The sequence below is a fragment of the Coregonus lavaretus genome (assembly GCF_964263955.1).
Source record: "Coregonus lavaretus genome assembly, chromosome: 5".
NCBI classification, from domain to species: Eukaryota; Metazoa; Chordata; class Actinopteri; order Salmoniformes; family Salmonidae; genus Coregonus; species Coregonus lavaretus.
In genome coordinates, this window is record NC_139992.1 from 35,617,987 (window position 1) to 35,641,220 (window position 23,234).

Below are 23,234 nucleotides of genomic sequence, written 5' to 3' on the forward strand. Positions count from 1 at the left end.
AATCAGATTGCGGTTGCTTTCACCTTCTCCACCGTATGGGGTACATTCAACAAAACAACTGCAATCAACGCTGAACCAATGTTTTATTTTATTCAATTTTACAATATAATACAACCTAGAAAACATTTCCATCCAGAATATTCACATGTGTATGTAGGCAGGGTAGACATTTTCCAACAACTACCTAGTTATATTCAGCAGAGACGTGCTCTCCTTAACCTTTTCACGAGACAGCCCTTTAGAATGTTGAATGCACCCCTGATATTGTCCGGAAGAATAATATTTTTGATGTAACCAAGAAGGCGTGTTTCCGGAAGACGTGGCTAGTGCAACAGTGGCAGCTGTTGTAATAGCACTTGAACGTGTATTTTAGTAAAATACAATTAACAGTGTCAACCTTTATATTTTACAAGCTGTAGATTCATTGTCAAAATGATCTCTCTAACGGACTCACAGAGTAAGGCGATTTCTATTTTATCTAACGGTTGTTGCTTGCCAACTTGTTCCAGCTCTTTGGCTAACGTTCGTTAGCAAGCTAGCCTCAGCTACATTACTAACGCTAAGTTAAGCTAGGCTATTCTCTTAATGTGAGGAAACCAGCTAGAAATAGCTAACTAGCTGAATAGTATTTTTTTGCTAGATAGAGTGACCATTGACAGCTAACGTTAGCTAGCTAATTAATGATATTCATTCTGAGCCAGATGGCTAGCTAGGGAGCGAGGATGTCAATTGAAACCACAGGAGGTTGGTGGCACCTAATTGGGGAGGACGGGCTCGTGGAATATGTGGAATGGTATGTTGCATGCCATCCATTCGCTCCGTTACCGCCATTGTTATGAGCCGTCCTCCCCTCAGCAGCCTCCTGTGATTGAAACATATGAACGTTAGTGTGCTTGGATACTTGAAATAATATGATTCCTCTTTCTTGCAGAGATCGGAATGGGACTAACAGGCTTCGGTGTGTTTTTCCTCTTCTTTGGAATGATCCTGTTTTTTGACAAAGCCCTCCTTGCAATAGGAAATGTGAGTGATTTCACCATCCACAGTTCATATTCAGAATGTTTGCCTACCTTCTGCAGCTACATACACAAGGCTTACGTTTTGCACTATTTATTGGACGTTGGTGTGATCTGCAATTCCATTATCTCTGAGTGACACTGAGAAACACACAGCTGCAGAGTCAGAGCTCCTTGTCTGAGGGTTAATGGTTGTTCACTCTGTGTGTGCCTTTCTGTCTCTCTCTCTCTCTCTCAACTGAGAACAATCACCACCTTATAGAGTAGTGGAGAGTTGTAGGGTTTAATTGTGAAGTACTCTGTCATTGTCAACAAACATTGACATTGTCTGTTCCCTGTCCCTTCTATCTCTCTCTATAGATCCTGTTTGTGGCTGGCCTGTCGTTTGTTATCGGTCTGGAGAGGACCTTCCGCTTCTTCTTCCAGAAACACAAGATGAAGGCCACCAGCTTCTTCCTGGGTGGAGTGTTGATCGTTCTTATTGGCTGGCCCATTGTGGGCGTGGTCCTGGAGGTCTATGGTTTTTTCCTTTTATTCAGGTGGGTACAGTACAGTACAGGCCCCAGGCTCAGTTTGCTAAGCTTATCTTTAGAATAAGATCCAGTCTGGAGGGAAACAAGCCAAGGAAAGCTTTGTTTGTCCTGTCAACTGTGTCTTGCCCCCGCCCCCTGTTGAGCGCAGCCCCCATTTGATGCAAGGGCTTTGCTGCGTGTAAAGATCCGTAGTCCGTCATCATGTGCTTGCTGTTGTCAACTAACTCGCTCTCTTTCTCTCCCCCCTCTCTTTCTCTTTCTCTTCTCCAGGGGTTTCTTCCCAGTGGCAGTAGGCTTCATCAGAAGGATACCCATCCTGGGCTCCCTGCTAAACCTCCCATTCATCAGTGGGGTGAGTACAGTGATGTAGTGGTAAAAAAAATCTGATCGCCGGTTACGGTGAAAAAAGTAACGCTCCTATAGTTTCAATGCATTTTTCCCGGTGGGTAAACTGTGTTTTACTTGTGTTTATCCTCCACTACACCACTGAGTGAGTAAAACGATGGGAACAGGAGCTACAATGCAGTGGTTGCTGTGTGGGCTGAGGTAGTTACACTAAAGACAACACATGGTCCACTTGGGCTCTGACAGTGGTTCTGGAAGGCTGTAGTGTCTCATACTGTGTCACTCAATCTTCTATCATATAAGAGTGTGTGTTTGTGTGTGTGTGTGTGTGTTTTGAGGTGTATGTTCGTGGAGTCACTTGTTTTGATGAGAATGTGTCTCTTTAAAGCCTTCGTAATTAACTCTGAGGACAATCCGCAGTCTTGGTCAGTCGCTGCAGATTTTCCCTTGCATGTGAGCATGATTCACATCTGTTTATAATGTATGTCATACTGTAATGTTTCCTTATGCCTGACCAGAGTAGGGAATCATTGGTATTGGAAATAATTTATACTAGGGCAACAGCATTTATCCTACACACCATTTTGTATAGTCTACTCAATCAGTCACGTCAAGCAAACATTTCATTGCCCATGTACAACTATGCACTAAATGTTTTAGTCAAGCTTTTCGATGTCATCTATTTTGCTCTACTTTGCAAAGGGGACGGTAGACTGTTGACTTATATTTGTATTTTCTCTCTGTCTTTCAGTTCGTGGACAAAGTGGGAGAGAGCAACACCATGGTATAACGGTGACTTTTTGTTTATTAAGAAAATAAAAATTATATTTATAATACAGAAGTCCTCATAAAGCCACTTTACCCCCATTGGTCAATCGCTTACCTCCAACAGTTAGCTAGGTCATTTTCATGATAATTTATATATTAAGACCTCTTCCCATTTTTTAAAGGGAAAACTGTCTGCTTTTCTGTATCTTGATTCTGCAATTTTAAGGTCCGTACCAGTCCTGGTTGCTACGGGCGACTGTTACTAATGAATCTGGAGTTGGTTACGATGGCTACCCCAGAATGTTTTACATGTCATTGTTGAATGCTGCTCTCCTCTGCTGGAGAACTCCCCATGAGAAGCAGAGTTCCTCTAACGGACTGAAGAGAGCCAGCGTCCATTTTCGCTCTCTTACTCTGCTATTGAATGTAGACAAACTCACCATGTCATCGCCTCTGAAGACAGCCTCTGGACATCCTCAGAAGAGGTGTGGAGGAGGAGCACTGGTCCTATTGTTACATTATAGATGGGGCCAGATCTTAGACCATGTTAGGGTTTCTTGACCATATGATCAGACCGGGGAAAACTCGAAGCCATAGTTATAGGTGGTTTCCTGGTCAGGTATTGGAAAGACTCCTGGTCCTACTTATGGTGCCTGTACTTTCTCACACTGGACTAAAACTTGAGAAAATAGCTTTACTTTCCTTTTCTCTCACGCCTGTTATGAGTACCAGATCTGGCAGTTGCATATTGTCCCCTTATTTTTCTGTCATTTCTGTGTATGACTGGATGAGAGAACTTCTGTAGATTCTTTTTTTTTTTTTTAAGCGGAGTGTACTGAATGGAATGGTTACATGTGAAATGACAATACTTTGACAATGTTTTGTCTGACACTTTTGTAATTACACTTTTTTTTTTAAACTTGCGTTGTGCCATTGTCATTCATTGTGTTTTGATTGTGTCAAATTGAAAATATACTGAACAAAAATATAAATGCAACATGTAAAGTGTTGGTCCCATGTTTCATGAGATGAAATAAAAGATCCCAGAAATGTTCCATACGAACAAAAATCTTATATACTTTTGTGCACACATTTGTTTACATTCCTGTTAGTGAAAATGTCTCCTTTGCCAAGATAATCCATCCACCTGACAGGTGTGGCATATCAAGAAGCTGATTAAACAGCATGATCATTACACAGGTGCACATTGTGTTGGGGACAATAAAAGGCCACTCTAAAATGTGCAGTTTTGTCACACAACACAATGTCACAGATGTCTCAAGTTTTGAGGAAGCGTGCAATTGGTATGCTGACTGCAGGAACGTCCACCAGAGCTGTTGCCAGAGAAATGAATGTTTATTTCTCTACCATAAGCCACCTCCAATGTCGTTTTAATGAATTTGGCAGTACATCCAACCGGCCTCACAACCGCAGACCATGTGTAACCACGCCAGCCCAGGACCTCCACGTCCGGCTTCTTCACCTGCGGGATCGTTTGAGACCAGCCACCCGAACAGCTGATGAAACTGAGGAGTATTTCTGTCTATAATAAAGCACTTTTGTGGGGAAACACTGATTCTGATTGGCTGGGGCTGGCTCCCCAGTGGGTGGGCGCCCCTGCCCAGTCATGTAAAATCCATAGATTAGGGCCTAATTAATTGATTTATTTCCTTATATGAACTGTAACTCAGTAAAATCGTTGAAATTGTTGCATGTTGCGTTTATATTGTTGTTCAGAAAGTTTTCAGACCCCTTGACTTTTTCCACATTTTGTTACGTTACAGCGTTATTCTAAAATTGATTAAATTGTTTTTTTCCCTCATCAATCTACACACAATACCCCATAATGACAAAGAAAAAACAGGTTTTTGGAAATTTTAGCAAATCTATTAACAATAAAAAACAGGTTGGTGTGAGGTGTGACCCAGGTGCGGCGCAGGATATATAGAAGGCAGTAGGCAGAGATGGTGAAACAAGGATCTTTACTGGTGGTCCCAAAGCCAGAATACAAAATAACGGACTTATCACGATAAAAGAAAGGCGGAGCAAATAAGTCTCCAAAAACCGGCTGACAGCCAAAATACGAAATACTACCTAAGACTGAAACAAATACCGAAACAGGGAGAACACTTCTCAAGTACCTGTACATAGGTCTCCGATCAGACACTGAGTAGTACTGCTGGACATAGAGAAACTAGCAGAGAAAACTGAGCAAGGGAACACAAGGAAGTGAGAGCATAAATACACAGGTGAACAGGTAGACACAGGTGACACAAATAAGATAATGATTAGTCCAGACTGTGAGTGAGGAGTTGCCTAAGGTTGTCAGAGGATGACACCTAGTGGGTCACTCCGGAACTGCCACCCCCTCCTGTAACAACTTAAGTATTCAGACCCTTTACTCAGTACTTTGTTGAAGCCCTTTTGGCAGCTGTATTTGGGGAGTTTCTCCCATTCTTCTCTGCAGATCCTCTCAAGCTCTGTCAGGTTGGATGGGGAGAGTCGCTGCACAGCAATTTCCAGGTCTCTCCAGAGATGTTCGATCAGGTTCAAGTCCGGGCTCTGGCTGGGCCACTCAAGGATATTCAGAGACTTGTCCCGAAGCCACTCCTACGTTGTCTTTTCTGTGTGCTTAGGGTAGTTGTCCTGTTAGAAGGTGAACCTTTGCCCCAGTCTGAGGTCCTGAGCGCTCTGAAGCAGGTTTTCATCAAGGATCTCTCTGTACTTTGCTCCGTTCATCTTTCCCTCAATCCTGACTAGTGTCCCAATCCCTGCTGCTGAAAAACATCCCCACAGCATGATGCTGCCACCACCATGCTTCACCGGTAGGGATGGTGCCAGGTTTCCTCCAGACGTGACGCTTGACATTCATGCCAAAGAGTTCAATCTTGGTTTCATCAGACCGGAAAATATTTTTTCTCATAGTATGAGTCCTTTAGGTGCCCTTTGGCAAACTCCATGCGGGCTGTCATGTGCCTTTTACTGAGGAGTGGCTTCTGTCTGGCCACTCTACCATAAATGCATGATTGGTGGAGTGCTGCAGAGATGGTTGTCCTTCTGGAAGGTTCTCCCATCTCCACAGAGGAACTCTGGAGCTCTGTCAGAGTGACCATCGGGTTCTTGGTTACCTCCCTGACCAAGGGCCTTCTCCCCCGATTGCTCAGTTTGGCCGGGCGGCCAGCTCTAGGAAGAGTCTTGGTGGTTCCAAACTTCTTCCATTTAAGAATGATTGAGGCCGCTGTGTTCTTGGGGACCTTCAATGTTGCAAACATTTTTTGGTACCCTTCCCCAGATCTGTGCCTCGACATAATCCTGTCTCGACCTCATGGCTTAGTTTTTGCTCTGACATGCACTGTCAACTGTGGGACCTTATATAGACAGGTGTGTGCCTTTCCAAATGATGTCCAATCAATTGAATGTACCACAGGTGGACTCCAATCAAGTTGTAGAAACATCTGAGGGATGATCAATGGAAACAGGATGCACCTGAGGATTATTATATTTGAATCCATTTTAGAATAAGGCTGTAACGTAACAAAATGTTGAAAAAGTCAAGGGGTCTGAATACATTCCAAATGCACTGTAGATGGCAGGATAACCTTGGGGCTGGACCAGGGGCATTTCAGCATGTCTATTTAGCCTATGCCAAACAAGGCACTTGCATACACTATGGTAATAGACTCACAGGTCACAGGGTCAATAACATGACATCACTACTCACATGAATGGACTTTATGAAAATGGAACACATTATAATGGCAGGCCTGTTTTTATCCCAACATTTATGCAAAGAGAATGTAAGATTGTTGTGCTTTATTTGTATTTTTTTTATTTACAAGCGCCGTGCTCAGCTGGTAGAGCACGGTGCTTGTAACGCCAGGGTAGTGGGTTCGAACCCCGGGACCACCCATACACAAAAATGTATGCATGCATGACTGTAAGTCGCTTTGGATAAAAGCGTCTGCTAAATGGCATATTATATATTATATTATATTATATTTAACTAAGCAAGTGCAGATGGCCCTACTATTATTTGGTTCATTTTTAATGTATGAATAACATTTGGAATAATGTATTATTAGTCTCCATACACATTACATTGTCGGCATATGCTAGGCCTACTTGTCTACTTCTCTGCAATTGTTTAGTTTTAGTTGTGGATTGTTTACCAGCATTAGGCTAGGTATAATAATTGATGGTAATGTCAATGAGAATCCCAGGGAACCCATCACCTCCAGCTTCCCTGAGTCTATCCCAATCAAACACTCCTACATTCATTGCGAGGCTGTCAGCTGTTCATTCATAAAAACGACCAGGCATCTATTCATGAACCGCTTCAGTGCACAAGAAGAAAACATATCAATATTTCCAAAGCAATTACTTTCATTTTTTACAACAGTAAGAATACTGATAGTGTCTCAGCATTTTGCATTAAATGGCTTCTTTCTTGACTTTTGATAAAATATGACCTTATACAGTGCCTTCACAAAGTATTCACATCCCTTGACTTTTTCAAAATGGTGTTGTTTTACAGCCTGAATTTCAAAGGGATTAAATTGAGATTTTTTTTTTGCCACTGGCCTACATAATATCAAATAATGTCCCATAATGTCAAAGTGGAATTATATTTTTTGAACATTTTCAAAGTATTCAACCCCTTTGTAATGGCAAGCCTAATTAAGTTCAGGAGTAAAAATGTGCTTAACAAGTCACATAATAAGTTGCATGGACTCAGTAATAGATTTTTAACATTCTTTTTGAATGAGGGCATAAATACGAGTCTCAAAGTCTCATCTCTGAGGGTACCTATTGGTAGATGGGATTTTCTTTCTCATAAAAGCAGACATTGAATATCCCTTTGAGCATGGTGAAGTTATTAATTACACTTTGGATGGTGTATCAATACACCCAGTCGCTACAAAGATTAAGGCGTCCTTCCTAACTCACTGAGTACCACTATTCATATTTTCAAGCACGGGGGTGGCTGCATCATGTTATGGGTATGCTTGTCATCGGCAAGGACTAGGGAGTTTTTTTTTGTTGATAAAAATATATGTAATAGAGCTAAGCACAGGCAGAATCCTAGAGGAAAACCTAGTTCCGTCAGCTTTCCAACAGACACTGGGAGACAAATTCACCTTTCAACAGGACAATAACCTAAAACACAAAGCCAAATATACACTGGAGTTGCTTACCAAGACAACATTGAATGTTCCTAGTTACAGTTTTGACTTAAATCATCTTGAAAATGGCTGTCTAGCAAAGAGCAACAACCAACTTGACAGAGCTTGAAGAATTTGAAAATAATAATATGCATTATTGTACAATCCAGGTGTGCAAAGCTCTTAGAGACCCAGAAAGACTCACAGCTGTAATCGCTGCCAAAGGTGAGTCTAACATGTATTGACTCAGGGGGTTGAATACTTACAGTATGTAATCAAGATATATTACTGTTTTATTTTTCATGAATTATTTACAAATGTTAGATTTTATTTAAACTTTGACATTACAGAGTATTTTGTGTAGATCGTTGACAAAAAATGACAATTCAATCCATTTTAATCCCACCTTGTAACACAACAAAATGTGTAAAAAGTAAAGGGGTGTGAATACTTTCTGAAGGCACTGTAGATCTATGATTGCCTTTGGCAGCTAACTGTATTCATAAAATGTGTATTGTGTACATTCAAATGTGAGTAATGATTTGATTGGTTCCTCTCTGCGCTTGGAGTCCACCTATCTTTCATCAAATTGACATGACCTATCGCTGTTGACATCCATAACCCCTTGCGCTGTGGGCTACGAGGTCTCCCCCACCCGTCCAATATAAATACAGGGATAACACTTGTCAAGGCACACAACTTCTGCCCTTTTTCACTTGAAACGGATCTCTACGGGCATAACAGGGATCTAATATCCTCCGTCGCAATGAAAGTAAGTTGCCTATTGAGGTACATTTTGATCTTTGCGCACACAAATGATTACCTTCTTGTCATTTATTTTGAACGCATATTTGTTTTACATTGTCCGCTTCTTCATACAGCATAACTCTAATTTTAACTGTTTCAGGGTGTGAGGACTATTGCAGCTTATGCACTTGTTCTTTTATTTCTGGCAACGCTCGTCTCCCATTCGTTGAGCGCACCGAAGGGCAGTTTCCAGAGGAGAAATTGGTCGCCTCAGGCAATGCTGTACCTCAAGGGCACCCGTATGTCTACTTTATTAGCCTAATCATACTTTGCATTCCTTTGACACACCTTTTAAATGTATTTCTGCATTTATGTCCCCCACAGAGAGTAATTGGAAATAATATGCATTTATTAGCTGTTTTTGTGGCACAACTATAATTATCATTAATGTAAAGAGATTAACATTATAATTTAAATCTGAAGTTGTCCAATGATTTCCTTATTATGTATGTTTATTCATGAATGCAACTAAAATATATTGTATTTCATAACTGTGTATGACTGTGGGTATGTTGTTATTACAGAGGGACGGCGGTTTATCAGCGAGGACAGAAAAGAGGGAGATGTATATGACACATTACATTTAGGTAAATACAATACACTTGTATTTGGCAGTATGTACACATTCTTCTTTTGTATGGCTCTTCTACTGTATGGCTCTGTAAAGTAGTGCACTGTATGGGGAATATGGTGATTTGAGATTTTACCATCATCTTTTACTTTTACCTATCATTACTCTGTATGACATCCTCTTTTCAGAGACTCGCAGTCAGAACACAGAGAAACTCACTGTGAACCAGGCAGCCACAGTCCTGCTCAACTTCCTGCAGCAAGCCAAGGAGGACGGTGAGTTGGGTCATATTGGAACCTACAGTACTGGTTAAGGATACAACCAAGCTAGCTTGGAAACCCACCTCAATAGGCACCAATTCAGGCATTGGGTTCCCCCAACTACATCCAAGCTATAGGTTTGAAATGGCCACAAAGTTAATTGCACTGTTATATTTTTTCATTTCAGGAGAGGAAAATCCTGAACAACTGTACTTTCAAGACTTGCCGGCATGGAAAAGAGAGTACTTCTGATGTATTTTATAATGTATTTGTTATTGTTGATAACATTCTAATCTGTTGCATCTGTTGATCTCTTGTTGTTGGATGTAGAATATTTAATGTGATGTGAGAAAAACACTGGACTGAAAATGTTTGAATGTATTGTTTAATAAAATGTTTAATAAAATTATTTTGAATTCATAGCAACACTTGTCTAAGGGTACATCTGATCATATAAGTAATGTGTTCAGGACTAGGGTTGGCCATCCCAGGCTATAGAGAGAGAGACCTCTCAATGCAATTCCTCATACAGTGGGGAAAAAAAGTATTTAGTCAGCCACCAATTGTGCAAGTTCTCCCACTTAAAAAGACGAGAGAGGCCTGTAATTTTTATCATAGGTACACGTCAACTATGACAGACAAATTGAGAGAAAAAATTCCAGAAAATCACATTGTAGGATTTTTAATGAATTTATTTGCAAATTATGGTGGAAAATAAGTATTTGGTCACCTACAAACAAGCAAGATTTCTGGCTCTCACAGACCTGTAACTTCTTCTTTAAGAGGCTCCTCTGTCCTCCACTCGTTACCTGTATTAATGGCACCTGTTTGAACTTGTTATCAGAATAAAAGACACCTGTCCACAACCTCAAACAGTCACACTCCAAACTCCACTATGGCCAAGACCAAAGAGCTGTCAAAGGACACCAGAAACAAAATTGTAGACCTGCACCAGGCTGGGAAGACTGAATCTGCAATAGGTAAGCAGCTTGGTTTGAAGAAATCAACTGTGGGAGCAATTATTAGGAAATGGAAGACATACAAGATCACTGATAATCTCCCTCGATCTGGGGCTCCACGCAAGATCTCACCCCGTGGGGTCAAAATTATCACAAGAACGGTGAGCAAAAATCCCAGAACCACACGGGGGGACCTAGTGAATGACCTGCAGAGAGCTGGGACCAAAGTAACAAAGCCTACCATCAGTAACACACTACGCCGCCAGGGACTCAAATCCTGCAGTGCAAGACGTGTCCCCCTGCTTAAGCCAGTACATGTCCAGGCCCGTCTGAAGATTGCTAGAGTGCATTTGGATGATCCAGAAGAGGATTGGGAGAAGGTCATATGGTCAGATGAAACCAAAATATAACTTTTTGGTAAAAACTCAACTCGTCGTGTTTGGAGGACAAAGAATGCTGAGTTGCATCCAAAGAACACCATACCTACTGTGAAGTATGGGGGTGGAAACATCATGCTTTGGGGCTGTTTTTCTGCAAAGGGACCAGGACGACTGATCCGTGTAAAGGAAAGAATGAATGGGGCCATGTATCGTGAGATTTTGAGTGAAAACCTCCTTCCATCAGCAAGGGCATTGAAGATGAAACATGGCTGGGTCTTTCAGCATGACAATGATCCCAAACACGCCGCCCGGGCAACGAAGGAGTGGCTTCGTAAGAAGCATTTCAAGGTCCTGGAGTGGCCTAGCCAGTCTCCAGATCTCAACCCCATAGAAAATCTTTGGAGGGAGTTGAAAGTCCGTGTTGCCCAGCGACAGCCCCAAAACATCACTGCTCTAGAGGAGATCTGCATGGAGGAATGGGCCAAAATACCAGCAACAGTGTGTGAAAACCTTGTGAAGACTTGCAGAAAACGTTTGACCTGTGTCATTGCCAACAAAGGGTATATAACAAAGTATTGAGAAACTTTTGTTATTGACCAAATACTTATTTTCCACCATAATTTGCAAATCAATTCATAAAAAATCCTACAATGTGATTTTCTGGAAAAAATGTTCTGATTTTGTCTGTCATAGTTGACGTGTACCTATGATGAAAATTACAGGCCTCTCTCATATTTTTAAGTGGGAGAACTTGCACAATTTGTGGCTGACTAAATACTTTTTTCCCCCACTGTATATAACTATTGATTAAACTATTAATGTCCCATTTCCTATGTGCGTGAGGGGACTTTTATCATCAAAGGAATAGGCATTTTCTCTTAGAAAATATACATAGGTAGTATGTGTAACAGCTGCTTGAGGCTCAGTGTCCCTACAACAAAGCTAATATGGAAAGTTCTGGGCTGGAACAAAAACACACTGCGCATACTGCAGCTCTCAAGGACCAGGGTTGGCCATCCCAGGCTAGTAGTGAGAAATCTCTCAGTTGGCAGACTCTCCTGGGTGTGTCTTCTTGCCCTCGGGCGTGGAACCCAGAGTGAAGGGGGCTTTGATGTTCTGCCTGTCCCTCTCCGCCTCCTCATCTTCATCATACGGCTCTTCATCATCCTCCTCCTCATCACTGTGGTGGGGGGTGGAGTGTACCGACGCCGAGGGGGAGGGGGCACAGAGCCGGGGCGGGGGTAACGGAATCCCTCTGTCTGAGGAGAGAGAGAGAGAGAGAGAGAGAGAGAGAGAGAGAGAGAGAGAGAGAGAGAGAGAGAGAGAGAGAGAGAGAGGAGAGCAAATTATTCACTTCTGTGGAAAAACCACAGTGCAACTGTACCTGTACAATACATACATCATACAAACCATGAACAAATGAGCAGAGAGAGAGAGAGAGAGAGACAGGGAGTGGGAGAGAGACAGGGAGATATTGTTTTACTCAAGAGGGCAGTGATTAGAGAACAGTAGTAACAGATTGGACAAATACAAAATTATGTCTTGTCATTTACTAAAATGTTAGGTTGTCAATTTAAGCTCAGGGAATGGATGAACTCTGAGTCTCTGACGCATCTATAGTGTTAATCAATAGAGTCAGAGGAAGACAGACTCTCCTCCGTATCTCACCCGTGGCGGGGCCAGCAGCTCCATCTTGAACTTGTCAGGGAAAGCCCTGCTGAGAGCCAGGCTCCAGGCGTGCATGTAGAATTCCAAACATAAATCAACTGAATCAAATAAATCACAACTAAAACACAACTGAACTAATCACAAATCAACTGAACTAGTCTGAACAAGGAACAATAAAATACTTCTCTAAGGAAAGAAGGGACATTGCTTATATTACATGTTACAAAAGGAAATCTTACAAATAACAAAGAATAACAATGAAGCTAGCACCAAAAGTACGCAATTCAGTGGAATTAGTTTCAGTATGTTTCAATGGTGGTCATAGTATTTTGTTTCCTAAACTAAACTTTGTTGCATTGTGCCTTTCAAACCATTAGGGAAACAGGGACATGGACCTATAGCGACTCACTCGTCCCAGGTACCTCCAGTCCAGCAGGTCCGACAGCCTCTCTGTGCGGTTCCTCTGGATGATGCGCTGTCGTCTGGACTGCTGGCAGAACCCGAACATGAACTGGGTCAGCTGGTTACATGAGTCATCTGCCGAGCGGAACCGCCGGTCCACTATGTAGATCCCTGAGAGGAACGGGACAGGAACGGACCAGTGAGACGCAGGAATAAAGTATTCCATTCTATTATAAATAGAGTATTTCTTCTGTTCTAAACTGCTGACTGATAGGAAGTAAGGGCTAGAATTTCACTGATAAAAAGAGAGTCACTCTGTTCTTCTGGGTTTCGGGGAACTCCCAAAATATATCAGAGCTCTTCCATAAGAGGTCAATCACACTGTGCACTGATTTGGTGATGAAACTGGAGAGGTCTGTATGCACGTACATACCATATGCTGTGGGGTCTGACACATGTTCCTCCATGAAGCAGCCGAAGCCAGACAGGTTGGGGGTCACACTGGGTATCCCCATCACAGCAATAACAACTACAACCTAATAGTACACTCACACAACATACAACTCTCCACACACATGAAGGAATACACAAAAACAATGATAGAAACATTTGCCAGAGAAAACCCAAGTGATGGAGTTTATGTTCGCAGGCTTTGTAAGTGTGACAGGTCACGTGGTGTGTGTCCCCAGGGCTCGTAGTAAGAAGGGAAGACCCCCAGGTTACAGCCTCGTACAAACTCCTCATAGTCCATAGGAAGCAGGGGACTGGTGGACACTATCTGAGTGTATCCGGGAACATGTCTGTTAGTACCATTTAGAATAAAATATAGAGATCAGTACTACACTGGCTATACTGTGTGCTCTAAGGGTCCTCTGTAGCTCAGTTGGTAGAGCATGGTGCTGGTAAGATAGGGGGACGTAAAATCTATGACCTCATGGCTGTAAATTGCTTAGGATAAAAGCGTCTGCTAGATGGCATATACAGTATACTCTAACACAGGGGTTCCCAAACGTTCTTGCTTTGTGACCCACCAATCGAGGTGTCTTTTGAGCTGCGACCCACCATAAGTGTTATGTGGTGAAAAAACATACACAGACCAAAGAATAAGTCAAATATATTATCGTGGCAGCGGAGAGAAAATGTTGCAGTTCCAAAGCGAATCTCCTGCAATTCCACACATCCTGCCATGGAGCTGAAAGAAAATGTTGCAATTTTAAAGCTAATTTCCTACAATTCTACGCATTTTGGCATGGCTACTGCTGTGTTCTTATCCTCAAACATTATAACAAAATCAATGTGGTCCTGATTGTCTAGCTTTTATTGTGTTGATTTTAAATTCTCAAAAATTATAAGCTATTATAGAGAAATGTATAGGTCCATTATCTTTTCTACATCCTTTCTATTTGGTTTTAGTCATTTAAGTTTACAATGAAAGCGTTTTTCTATACCGAATATGTATTTCTAAAAATAAAATAAAACAAATGGGGGGGGGGGGGGCAATGTCCTCCCGTGACCCACCTGGACCACTGCAGCGACCCACAGTTTGGGAACCACTGCTGTAACGGAATAAAGAACACTTTGATAGTACTTCACATAAACGCAACAGGTATTACTTATCATAAGCACGTATGAGCCTTTATGGTGTTTTTATATAGTCAATGTCTCGGCTGCCAGGCTTTTTCCAGACAATTCTTCAACTGGTTTAACACAATAAACGAGGCAAAACACTATCAAACATGGACATCAAACAAACATCCTGCATACCTTGACTCTGTCAGTGCGAGCGTTGAAGAGACCGATGCGTCTCACATTGGCCAGGATAGGGTCAGAGGTGTCATCCAGCATGTTGTGAGTGGTCACTGGAGGAAGGGTGTGTCTCTGCAGAGAGAGAGACAGACAGAGTACAGTGTGTGTGTGTGTCTGTGTGCGTGCGTGCATGTGCACGTGTTGTGACTGCGTCATCATTGTGCACGTGCCTTGAGCAGTAAACATGGCGCGTATCAACATCTATAAGTCACTGATCCATGACTAATAACCTTTACGGGTAGACATCAGGAATATGGATCTGAAGAAGAGTATCTAACCATTGGCCTAATGATATTTAATGATTCTCTTCTCTTGGGATTACCCTCAAAAGAAACACAAGCCTTTATCTCAGAAGATATTAACGTGCATGTAAAAGAGTTGCTGAATAGACAGTAATGCTAAAAACATGTCACAAGTGAACAGGCGGCTACATCTCACATCAACTTTGAGGCGTAAGAACTTAGCAGACATGCAAAGCCATTTGTCACTCTAACCACTGTGTGAATGCAGCAAAAGTGCAGACAGACAAGTATTTCTGTACTGGTACATCTAACACAAATGGGACTCAGGGTCAATAAAAATGGCAGTGAGAGTAACAACGGCCACAATCTGTCCACCAATCAAACACCTGTCGTAATTTTTACGCCTACACACGTGACATGAATAAATCTAAGTGACAACGCCATTTCTATTGGCTCTTTGCTATTAAATACTGCAACACCATCCAATCTATTGACCCATGGCCTGGTGTTATGACGGTTCAATGATTCACGCTGGGCTGTATAACTGCAGGGACCATTCATTCATAGTTTTAGCACCAGGAATCCCCCAGTCCCATTCTGAATTGATCACCTTACAAGGGCATACCTCACATTGACCCACCACGTCAATGTTAAGTTACTCCTTTCATAAAACAGCAGGGTACAATGTATTGGGATTCTCTGGACGATACATCTCTACATTACCTTGTTGTCCAGTTTTCTCTGTCTTTCTACCACTCTGGTTGTCTCACACCCCAACTCTGTTTTATTTGATGTTCACCATACAAATGTCTATACGCCAGTCTTTTAATCATAATGTAGACCTCACCGAATCTACAATATGGAGACTGTTAGCATTCTTGATAACCTAACTCCTTATGGCTTTACTACTGTGTATAATGCACCTCTTACAACTATGATATACTATAACCTTTACCTGAGTATATTTCATACATTATCTGTCTCTTCAACTCCTACCTGTGTGGCATAGATGGCTCTCTTCATGATGGTGAAGTCGTCTCTGTCCAGGATGGTGTTCATATCAGGGATGTCTCCTCTGAAGACATCATGAGGTCATCAGCAGGTTAGTAAGGCAACACTCAAGTAATCACATTATAACCCGCATGGACAAGCCCTTCATTAACACGGAAGTTCGTTCCACACGTTGGTAATGTGGAAGACCCAAAGGTCACGCACCATCCGCATGAATGAACTAAGTGAAGCCTTAGTTCATTCATAACAAGAGCCTGCTAAGGATTGCCTGGCTAAATGGCAGGGTTGTCAAATAGAGGGGTGTTACACTGATATGACATACAGTACAGGTTCTCTGTATTTTTTACTTACATTTAAATTGACTTACTTTAACAAAGCCTCGGAAAGCCTCTTGCCAAACTTATCTTTCACAGTGTGAGTAGTGTCCCTGTCAGAGAGATATACGTAGATAATCAACAAATTGTTTAAGATGTAACATATTAATGCGAACCATGTTGGCAACACAAGTTCCAAGGCAATTTTCTAAGAATGCAAATTAGAATGTTATTTCCATAAAATGTTGGGTGCTAACATTGCAGACATTTTGCAGAACTCCATGAGGTGTACATTTTTGGGGTTGCAGAGACGTAGCAGAGCTGTTTGCGTACCGCCTGTCCCTTCAGTGACTCCACGTTAAAGTTGCTGGTCTTGGCTGGCATGATGAAGAACGCCACCACTGTGACGTCATTCTTATGCACCTGGGAGAGAAGGGAAAAAATGAGATGAAGAATTTAGGATGAAACTGTCATTTTGTTATGAGAGAGACCAGTACATGTGCAGTATTGATTAGATGCCCATACCCTCAGCAGGTAGGTAAGTCTGGACAGTGACTCCAGGAAGATGTCAGCTCTCTTGTTGGAGAACTCATATTGTCCAGCAATGAAGAAGAAGAGGGTTTTCTCCAGATTGAAGTCTAGATGACTGACAAGAAACAAGGGATAATAGTTTTAAAACAGCCAATAGTTATATAGTTAGCAGTATATTGGATAACAAACTTGAAAACGTAATAAGGACTTAAGTATTACCCATAGAAGTGTCCCCTGATGAATTCCTGATTCCGACCCTTGTTAGTGGAGTGAAGGTTCTGGAACTCGTGCGTGGATGAGATCTTCTTGATGTTCAATCCGTTTTGGAGTCACCACATCTGTACAGTAGATAGAGAGAAACACAGCTTACTTCAATATCAAATATCCCTGCTCTGTCACTTTTTGTTCAATAGGAGAAAACATTTTGAAACGTGAAAAGAGCATTCTTATTGGACATAAGTTGACAATTTCAGGTATTACCTCCTCCATTTCGAAAGGTTTTGGTACAGTGGACCGTAATGTACAGGACCCTGGCCACCTCACCTGGTTTCCTGTGCAGCCTGTGGTTAGCCTCTACAGCAGTGATCTGGGATACAGTTGTAAAGACATGGGCACAATGGACACCAACTCTCTCCAGACAGTAGCGATGGTAGATCTGCCTCTCACCAGCCTCCTGGTCTATGTTGAACTGACAGGGGCACATCAGAAATCAACACAAGAGTCATTAATAGGTCATTATTAAGAGATAACTATTGTGTAATGACCTATTGTCATGCACATTCTAAGTAAATATCAGGTGAATAGTGAATGAAACCTGTGAATAAAACCTCATATGTTGAGATCTACAATAACTAGTATTGGGGCTATGGGCTTCATTTTGAGTTCGTTGGGCATCTGTCAATCAAACAGTTTGACAAATGTTTGAAGTAGGATCTCTCTTGAGTCTCCTGTCTGCCAGTGATGAGGAGGCTTCCTCTTCCTCTCCATAATGAGAAGATGCTGTCAATTACCCAGCCTACCCAGTGAATGACCTTTAGGTCCACAATGACCTTTTTACACTTAGCCTGAGGGCCAATTACAGTACCATACACCAGCATAAACACAACACAACACAGACCCATAGCTCCCTGACACACAGGGAAGATACTATGAGAAACACTAAATCTAACAAAAACACCTGCCTCTGTGAAGAGGATAACGTTTTGTGAGGCATTTGAATAACAAAGACAGAGAATAAGTCCTGCCACTCATGGAAATGGACGAGGACATTGGGCGAGTCTCCAAGCTGGTCGGTTAACTAGAAATTAAAGCAATTCATTACTAATAATTAGCTCTGAAATCTCATATTACCCAAGAGGGTGAATATGATTTAAGTAAAAAGAAGTAGGCTACTGTATCATTTATTTTTAAAGATATCTGACATTAAGGTATTCACATCAAGCAGATATTCTTGACTTTAAACAAATCTTTAAACCTCTTTCAGAGTATTTTTCACAGCATCCTTAACAAGCTGACAAATGACCTCTTTAAAGAACCAGGCAACCAGGGATCCAAAGATGAGTGAGCCGTTGGCCTCTCTGTCATGGGCGGGCAGGCCGATACCACAGGTGTCCCACAGATCCCCCTGCCATCAGTCCAGGTTCCAGGCTGCTGACCCCATGTCAAATAGGATCACATAGGGACTGCCCTCGATCAGCCAGCACCCAAAGTACACCTAAAACATACAGTAGAACCCCAACACAAGGGAAAGATATGTGTGGTTCTACAAGACAGTACCAATCAACACATGAGACCCACAATCACAGTATCAAACACATGGGGCAAAGCTGAAATACTACTAAATAATAGATTATGAAGCTGCTGATATATTTGTTTGTTTCTGATTCTGGAGATGGTGTTTGTCTGCCATCTTGTGGTTTCATAATCTCTATCTAACTCTATTGGCGTCAACAGCGTAGGCCTACTTCTGTAGAAGTGCATGTCTGCCCTCTTCTGGACAGAAAGTACTACTACAGGATTGTGTATTCTCCACTTGCATGTCATACCCATAGAATAGAATAGAAAATAATATAATAAAATAAGTCTGTAGTAGAGTACCAGACAGCCGTTGTCAATGAGAGCGCACATGGCTTTCTTGATGGCTGGGTTGGGGGGCTCACACTGCTCCACCTGGGTCTTGAAGTTGTGTTCGTAGTACGGCCCCATCATGAATAAGTTCTACCCCCATTCATCCACTGTTATCTTGGCCTTGGTCTGGATCACTGTGTAGATCCCACCCACTAGAGGAAATATATATAATATACATGAGATTCAAACTTTCTAACTTGTGACTTGTTATGACACCCATAAGGGGGGGGGGGGGTGAGTGTGTCCACATATTAAGATATAATTCTACATAATATTGTGTATTTTGCATGATTAATAGTCTAAGATACACTGGAATTAACAAAAACAAAGACCATGATATAAATAACAAAAAAAACTTGAAAATGCTGCAAATGATCATAGAAAAGATAAGCTACAGTTGTGAAGTATTTGTGAAGAGGACCATCAACAATCACAAACCACTGTATTACGTCTGCACACCATCATAGGTGCATAAGAATTTTCCCTTGTGCCAAATACATTTACTCAGCATACCTGATAAGCAGTGTTGGGGAAGCTACTCCTAAAATATACACTGCTCAAAAAAATAAAGGGAACACTTAAAAAACACATCCTAGATCTGAATGAATGAAATAATCTTATTAAATACTTTTTTCTTTACATAGTTGAATGTGCTGACAACAAAATCACACAAAAATTATCATTGGAAATCAAATGTATCAACCCATGGAGGTCTGGATTTGGAGTCACCCTCAAAATTAAAGTGGAAAACCACACTACAGGCTGATCCAACTTTGATGTAATGTCCTTAAAACAAGTCAAAATGAGGCTCAGTAGTGTGTGTGGCCTCCACGTGCCTGTATGACCTCCCTACAACGCCTGGGCATGCTCCTGATGAGGTGGCGGATGGTCTCCTGAGGGATCTCCTCCCAGACCTGGACTAAAGCATCCGCCAACTCCTGGACAGTCTGTGGTGCAACGTGGCGTTGGTGGATGGAGCGAGACATGATGTCCCAGATGTGCTCAATTGGATTCAGGTCTGGGGAACGGGCGGGCCAGTCCATAGCATCAATGCCTTCCTCTTGCAGGAACTGCTGACACTCCAGCCACATGAGGTCTAGCATTGTCTTGCATTAGGAGGAACCCAGGGCCAACCGCACCAGCATATGGTCTCACAAGGGGTCTGAGGATCTCATCTCGGTACCTAATGGCAGTCAGGCTACCTCTGGCGAGCACATGGAGGGCTGTGCGGCCCCCCAAAGAAATGCCACCCCACACCATGACTGACCCACCGCCAAACCGGTCATGCTGGAGGATGTTGCAGGCAGCAGAACGTTCTCCACGGCGTCTCCAGACTCTGTCACGTCTGTCACATGTGCTCAGTGTGAACCTGCTTTCATCTGTGAAGAGCACAGGGCGCCAGTGGCGAAATTGCCAATCTTGGTGTTCTCTGGCAAATGCCAAACGTCCTGCACGGTGTTGGGCTGTAAGCACAACCCCCACCTGTGGACGTCGGGCCCTCATACCACCCTCATGGAGTCTGTTTCTGACCGTTTGAGGTCATTTTGCAGGGCTCTGGCAGTGCTCCTCCTGCTCCTCCTTGCACAAAGGCGGAGGTAGCAGTCCTGCTGCTGGGTTGTTGCCCTCCTACGGCCTCCTCCACGTCTCCTGATGTACTGGCCTGTCTCCTGGTAGCGCCTCCATGCTCTGGACACTACGCTGACAGACACAGCAAACCTTCTTGCCACAGCTCGCATTGATGTGCCATCCTGGATGAGCTGCACTACCTGAGCCACTTGTGTGGGTTGTAGACTCCGTCTCATGCTACCACTAGAGTGAAAGCACCGCCAGCATTCAAAAGTGACCAAAACATCAGCCAGGAAGCATAGGAACTGAGAAGTGGTCTGTGGTCACCACCTGCGAAACCAGTCCTTTATTGGAGGTGTCTTGCTAATCGCCTATAATTTCCACCTGTTGTCTATTCCATTTGCACAACAGCATGTGAAATGTATTGTCAATCAGTGTTGCTTCCTAAGTGGACAGTTTGATTTCACAGAAGTGTGATTGACTTGGAGTTACATTGTGTTGTTTAAGTGTTCCCTTTATTTTTTTGAGCAGTGTAGTTTACCAAGCTACCAATTACTTCACACTGGAAGAAGTTAAGCTACACTAATGACCCCAAAGTGATCTGTTATTGCAATTTGTAGTCTATGACATTTCAGATTTAGATATGATAATGTTTCACAAAGTAGTAACTGTAGTTAAGTAAACTATATTGTTCTTAAGGGTAGCTTATGTTAACAGAATGTGTAATTTAGTCTATTAAATACAAAAACAATGTTTCAAGTAAGAATTAGGCAGGTCTGATACCGAAAAAGAAAGGAAATTCTTGCTTACTTCACCCATATTTTATTTTATGTTTGCATAAAAAGTAGTGTGTAGTTCCAGTAGTTAGCTACACCACTACGTAAAAAAAAGAAGTAATTAACTACTGAAAACACTACCAAGTTTTGCATTTAGTTCATCTACCACTAAGCTACTGCAAAATGTAGTTAAATTACTAGTTGAACTACATATACAGTAGTTCACTACTCCCCAACACCGCATAAATGATAACCTCTGAATTCTTCACAACAACAGGATAGACTCAGACAACCGATCCGTATACAGTACACAGAACTGAAGAGCCCTATACTACAAAAAGTACATCATGTTTCTTTGATCATTGGGACTCTCATGTCTAGTTCAGTCTATTTTCCAGGAACACGTTTATTTTGCCAGTATGGTTAAGGTTCATATACAGTTGAAGTCGGAAGTTTACATACACTTAGGTTGGAGTCATTAAACTCGTTTTTCAACCACTCTACAAATTTCTTGTTAACAAACTATAGTTTTGGCAAGTCCGTTAGGACATCTACCTTGTGCATGACACAAGTAATTTTTCCAACAATTGTTTACAGACAGATTATTTCACTTATAATTCACTGTATCACAATTCCAGTGGGTCAGAAGTTTACATACACTAAGTTGACTGTGCCTTTAAACAGCTTGGAAAATTCCAGAAAATTATGTCATGGCTTTAGAAGCTTCTGATAGGCTAATTGACATCATTTGAGTCAATTGGAGGTGTACCTGTGGATGTATTTCAAGGTCTACCTTCAAACTCAGTGCCTCTTTGCTTGACATCATGGGAAAATCAAAATAATTCAGCCAAGACCTCAGAAAAAAAATGCCTGAATGTACCACATTTCCAAACGCCTGAATGTACCACATTCATCTGTACAAACAATAATACGCAAGTATAAACACCATGGGACCACGCAGCCGTCATACCGCTCAGGAAGGAGACGCGTTCTGTCTCCTAGAGATGAACGTACTTTGGTGTGAAAAGTGCAAATAAATCCTAGAACAACAGCAAATTAATTGTGAAGATGCTGGAGGAAACAGGTACAAAAGTATCTATATCCCAGTAAAACGAGTCCTATATCGACATAACCTGAAATGCCGCTCAGCAAGGAAGAAGCCACTGCTCCAAAACCGCCATAAAAAAGCCAGACTACGGTTTGCAACTGCACATGGGGACAAAGATCGTACTTTTTGGAGAAATGTCCTCTGGTCTGATGAAACAAAAATAGAACTGTTTGTCCATAATGACCATCGTTATGTTTGGAGGAAAAAGGGGGCGGCTTGCAAGCCGGAAAACACCATCCCAACTGTGAAGCACGGGGGTGGCAGCATCATGCTGTGGGGGTGTTTTGCTGCAGGAGGGACTGGTACACTTCACAAAATAGATGCCATCATGAGGAAGGAAAATTATGTGGATATAATGAAGCAACATCTCAAGACATCAGTCAGGAAGTTAAAGCTTGGTCGCAAATGGGTCTTCCAAATGGACAATGACCCCAAGCATACTTCCAAAGTTGTGGCAAAATGGCTTAAGAGTTGCTCCATATTTGTACACTTCACTGCAACCCATCATTACACAAAAGTAGTAATACTGCCTAAAATAAAGGATGTACTATTAAAATTGCAAGATCATGCAATGAATGAATGGACAAGTAACATCAATGACATCTATAGACAATGCATGCAACATTGCATCCACTGACACTATTACATTTACTGAGGAGGAACACAAAACAGTTATACTCTACAGACACATACCATTGGAAGAGACTTTACAGTGAATTGTCTGTCTCCTTGCAGATAATTATTGGTCTGGTAATACTAACCTTTATTAGTGACCTCCCAGGCCACCTCAAACAGCAGCAGGTCGTCTACAGGTAGATCTTCCTCCTCCCACAGCCGCAGACCGCTCAGTGACGTCATGGATAAGGAACGGGTCAGGGGCAT

General features: G+C 42.1%; 2 protein-coding genes and 1 pseudogene across 3 annotated transcripts; 2 read left to right on the forward strand and 1 right to left on the reverse strand.

Annotated features, from left to right (window-relative positions):
* The first annotated feature begins 300 nt into the window (after positions 1-300).
* LOC311129078 (vesicle transport protein GOT1B-like) lies at positions 301-3,585 on the forward strand. Its single transcript, XM_084161347.1, has 6 exons — positions 301-457; positions 932-1,023; positions 1,377-1,555; positions 1,820-1,901; positions 2,646-2,678; positions 2,889-3,585. Exons 1-6 carry the CDS (start codon positions 433-435, stop codon positions 2,982-2,984), a joined length of 507 nt encoding a protein of 168 aa, XP_084017473.1. The 5' UTR covers positions 301-432; the 3' UTR covers positions 2,985-3,585.
* Positions 3,586-8,548: 4,963 nt separating this feature from the next.
* spx (spexin hormone) lies at positions 8,549-9,714 on the forward strand (the record flags this gene model as incomplete). Its single annotated transcript, XM_084161484.1, has 5 exons — positions 8,549-8,596; positions 8,732-8,870; positions 9,156-9,218; positions 9,391-9,477; positions 9,650-9,714. The coding sequence occupies exons 1-5, from the start codon at positions 8,591-8,593 to the stop codon at positions 9,712-9,714; spliced, it is 360 nt and encodes a 119-aa protein (XP_084017610.1). The 5' UTR covers positions 8,549-8,590.
* A 2,113-nt stretch (positions 9,715-11,827) lies between these two features.
* On the reverse strand, positions 11,828-23,234 carry LOC311129242 (glycogen [starch] synthase, liver-like; annotated as a pseudogene). Its single transcript has 17 exons — positions 23,114-23,234; positions 18,873-19,054; positions 18,298-18,489; positions 18,004-18,072; positions 17,795-17,902; positions 17,319-17,463; positions 16,995-17,113; positions 16,770-16,890; positions 16,537-16,667; positions 16,298-16,357; positions 15,916-15,994; positions 14,636-14,749; positions 13,544-13,649; positions 13,305-13,400; positions 12,875-13,042; positions 12,470-12,567; positions 11,828-12,060 (listed from the first exon to the last, which is right to left on the reverse strand). The product of its transcript is annotated as a glycogen [starch] synthase, liver-like (transcript).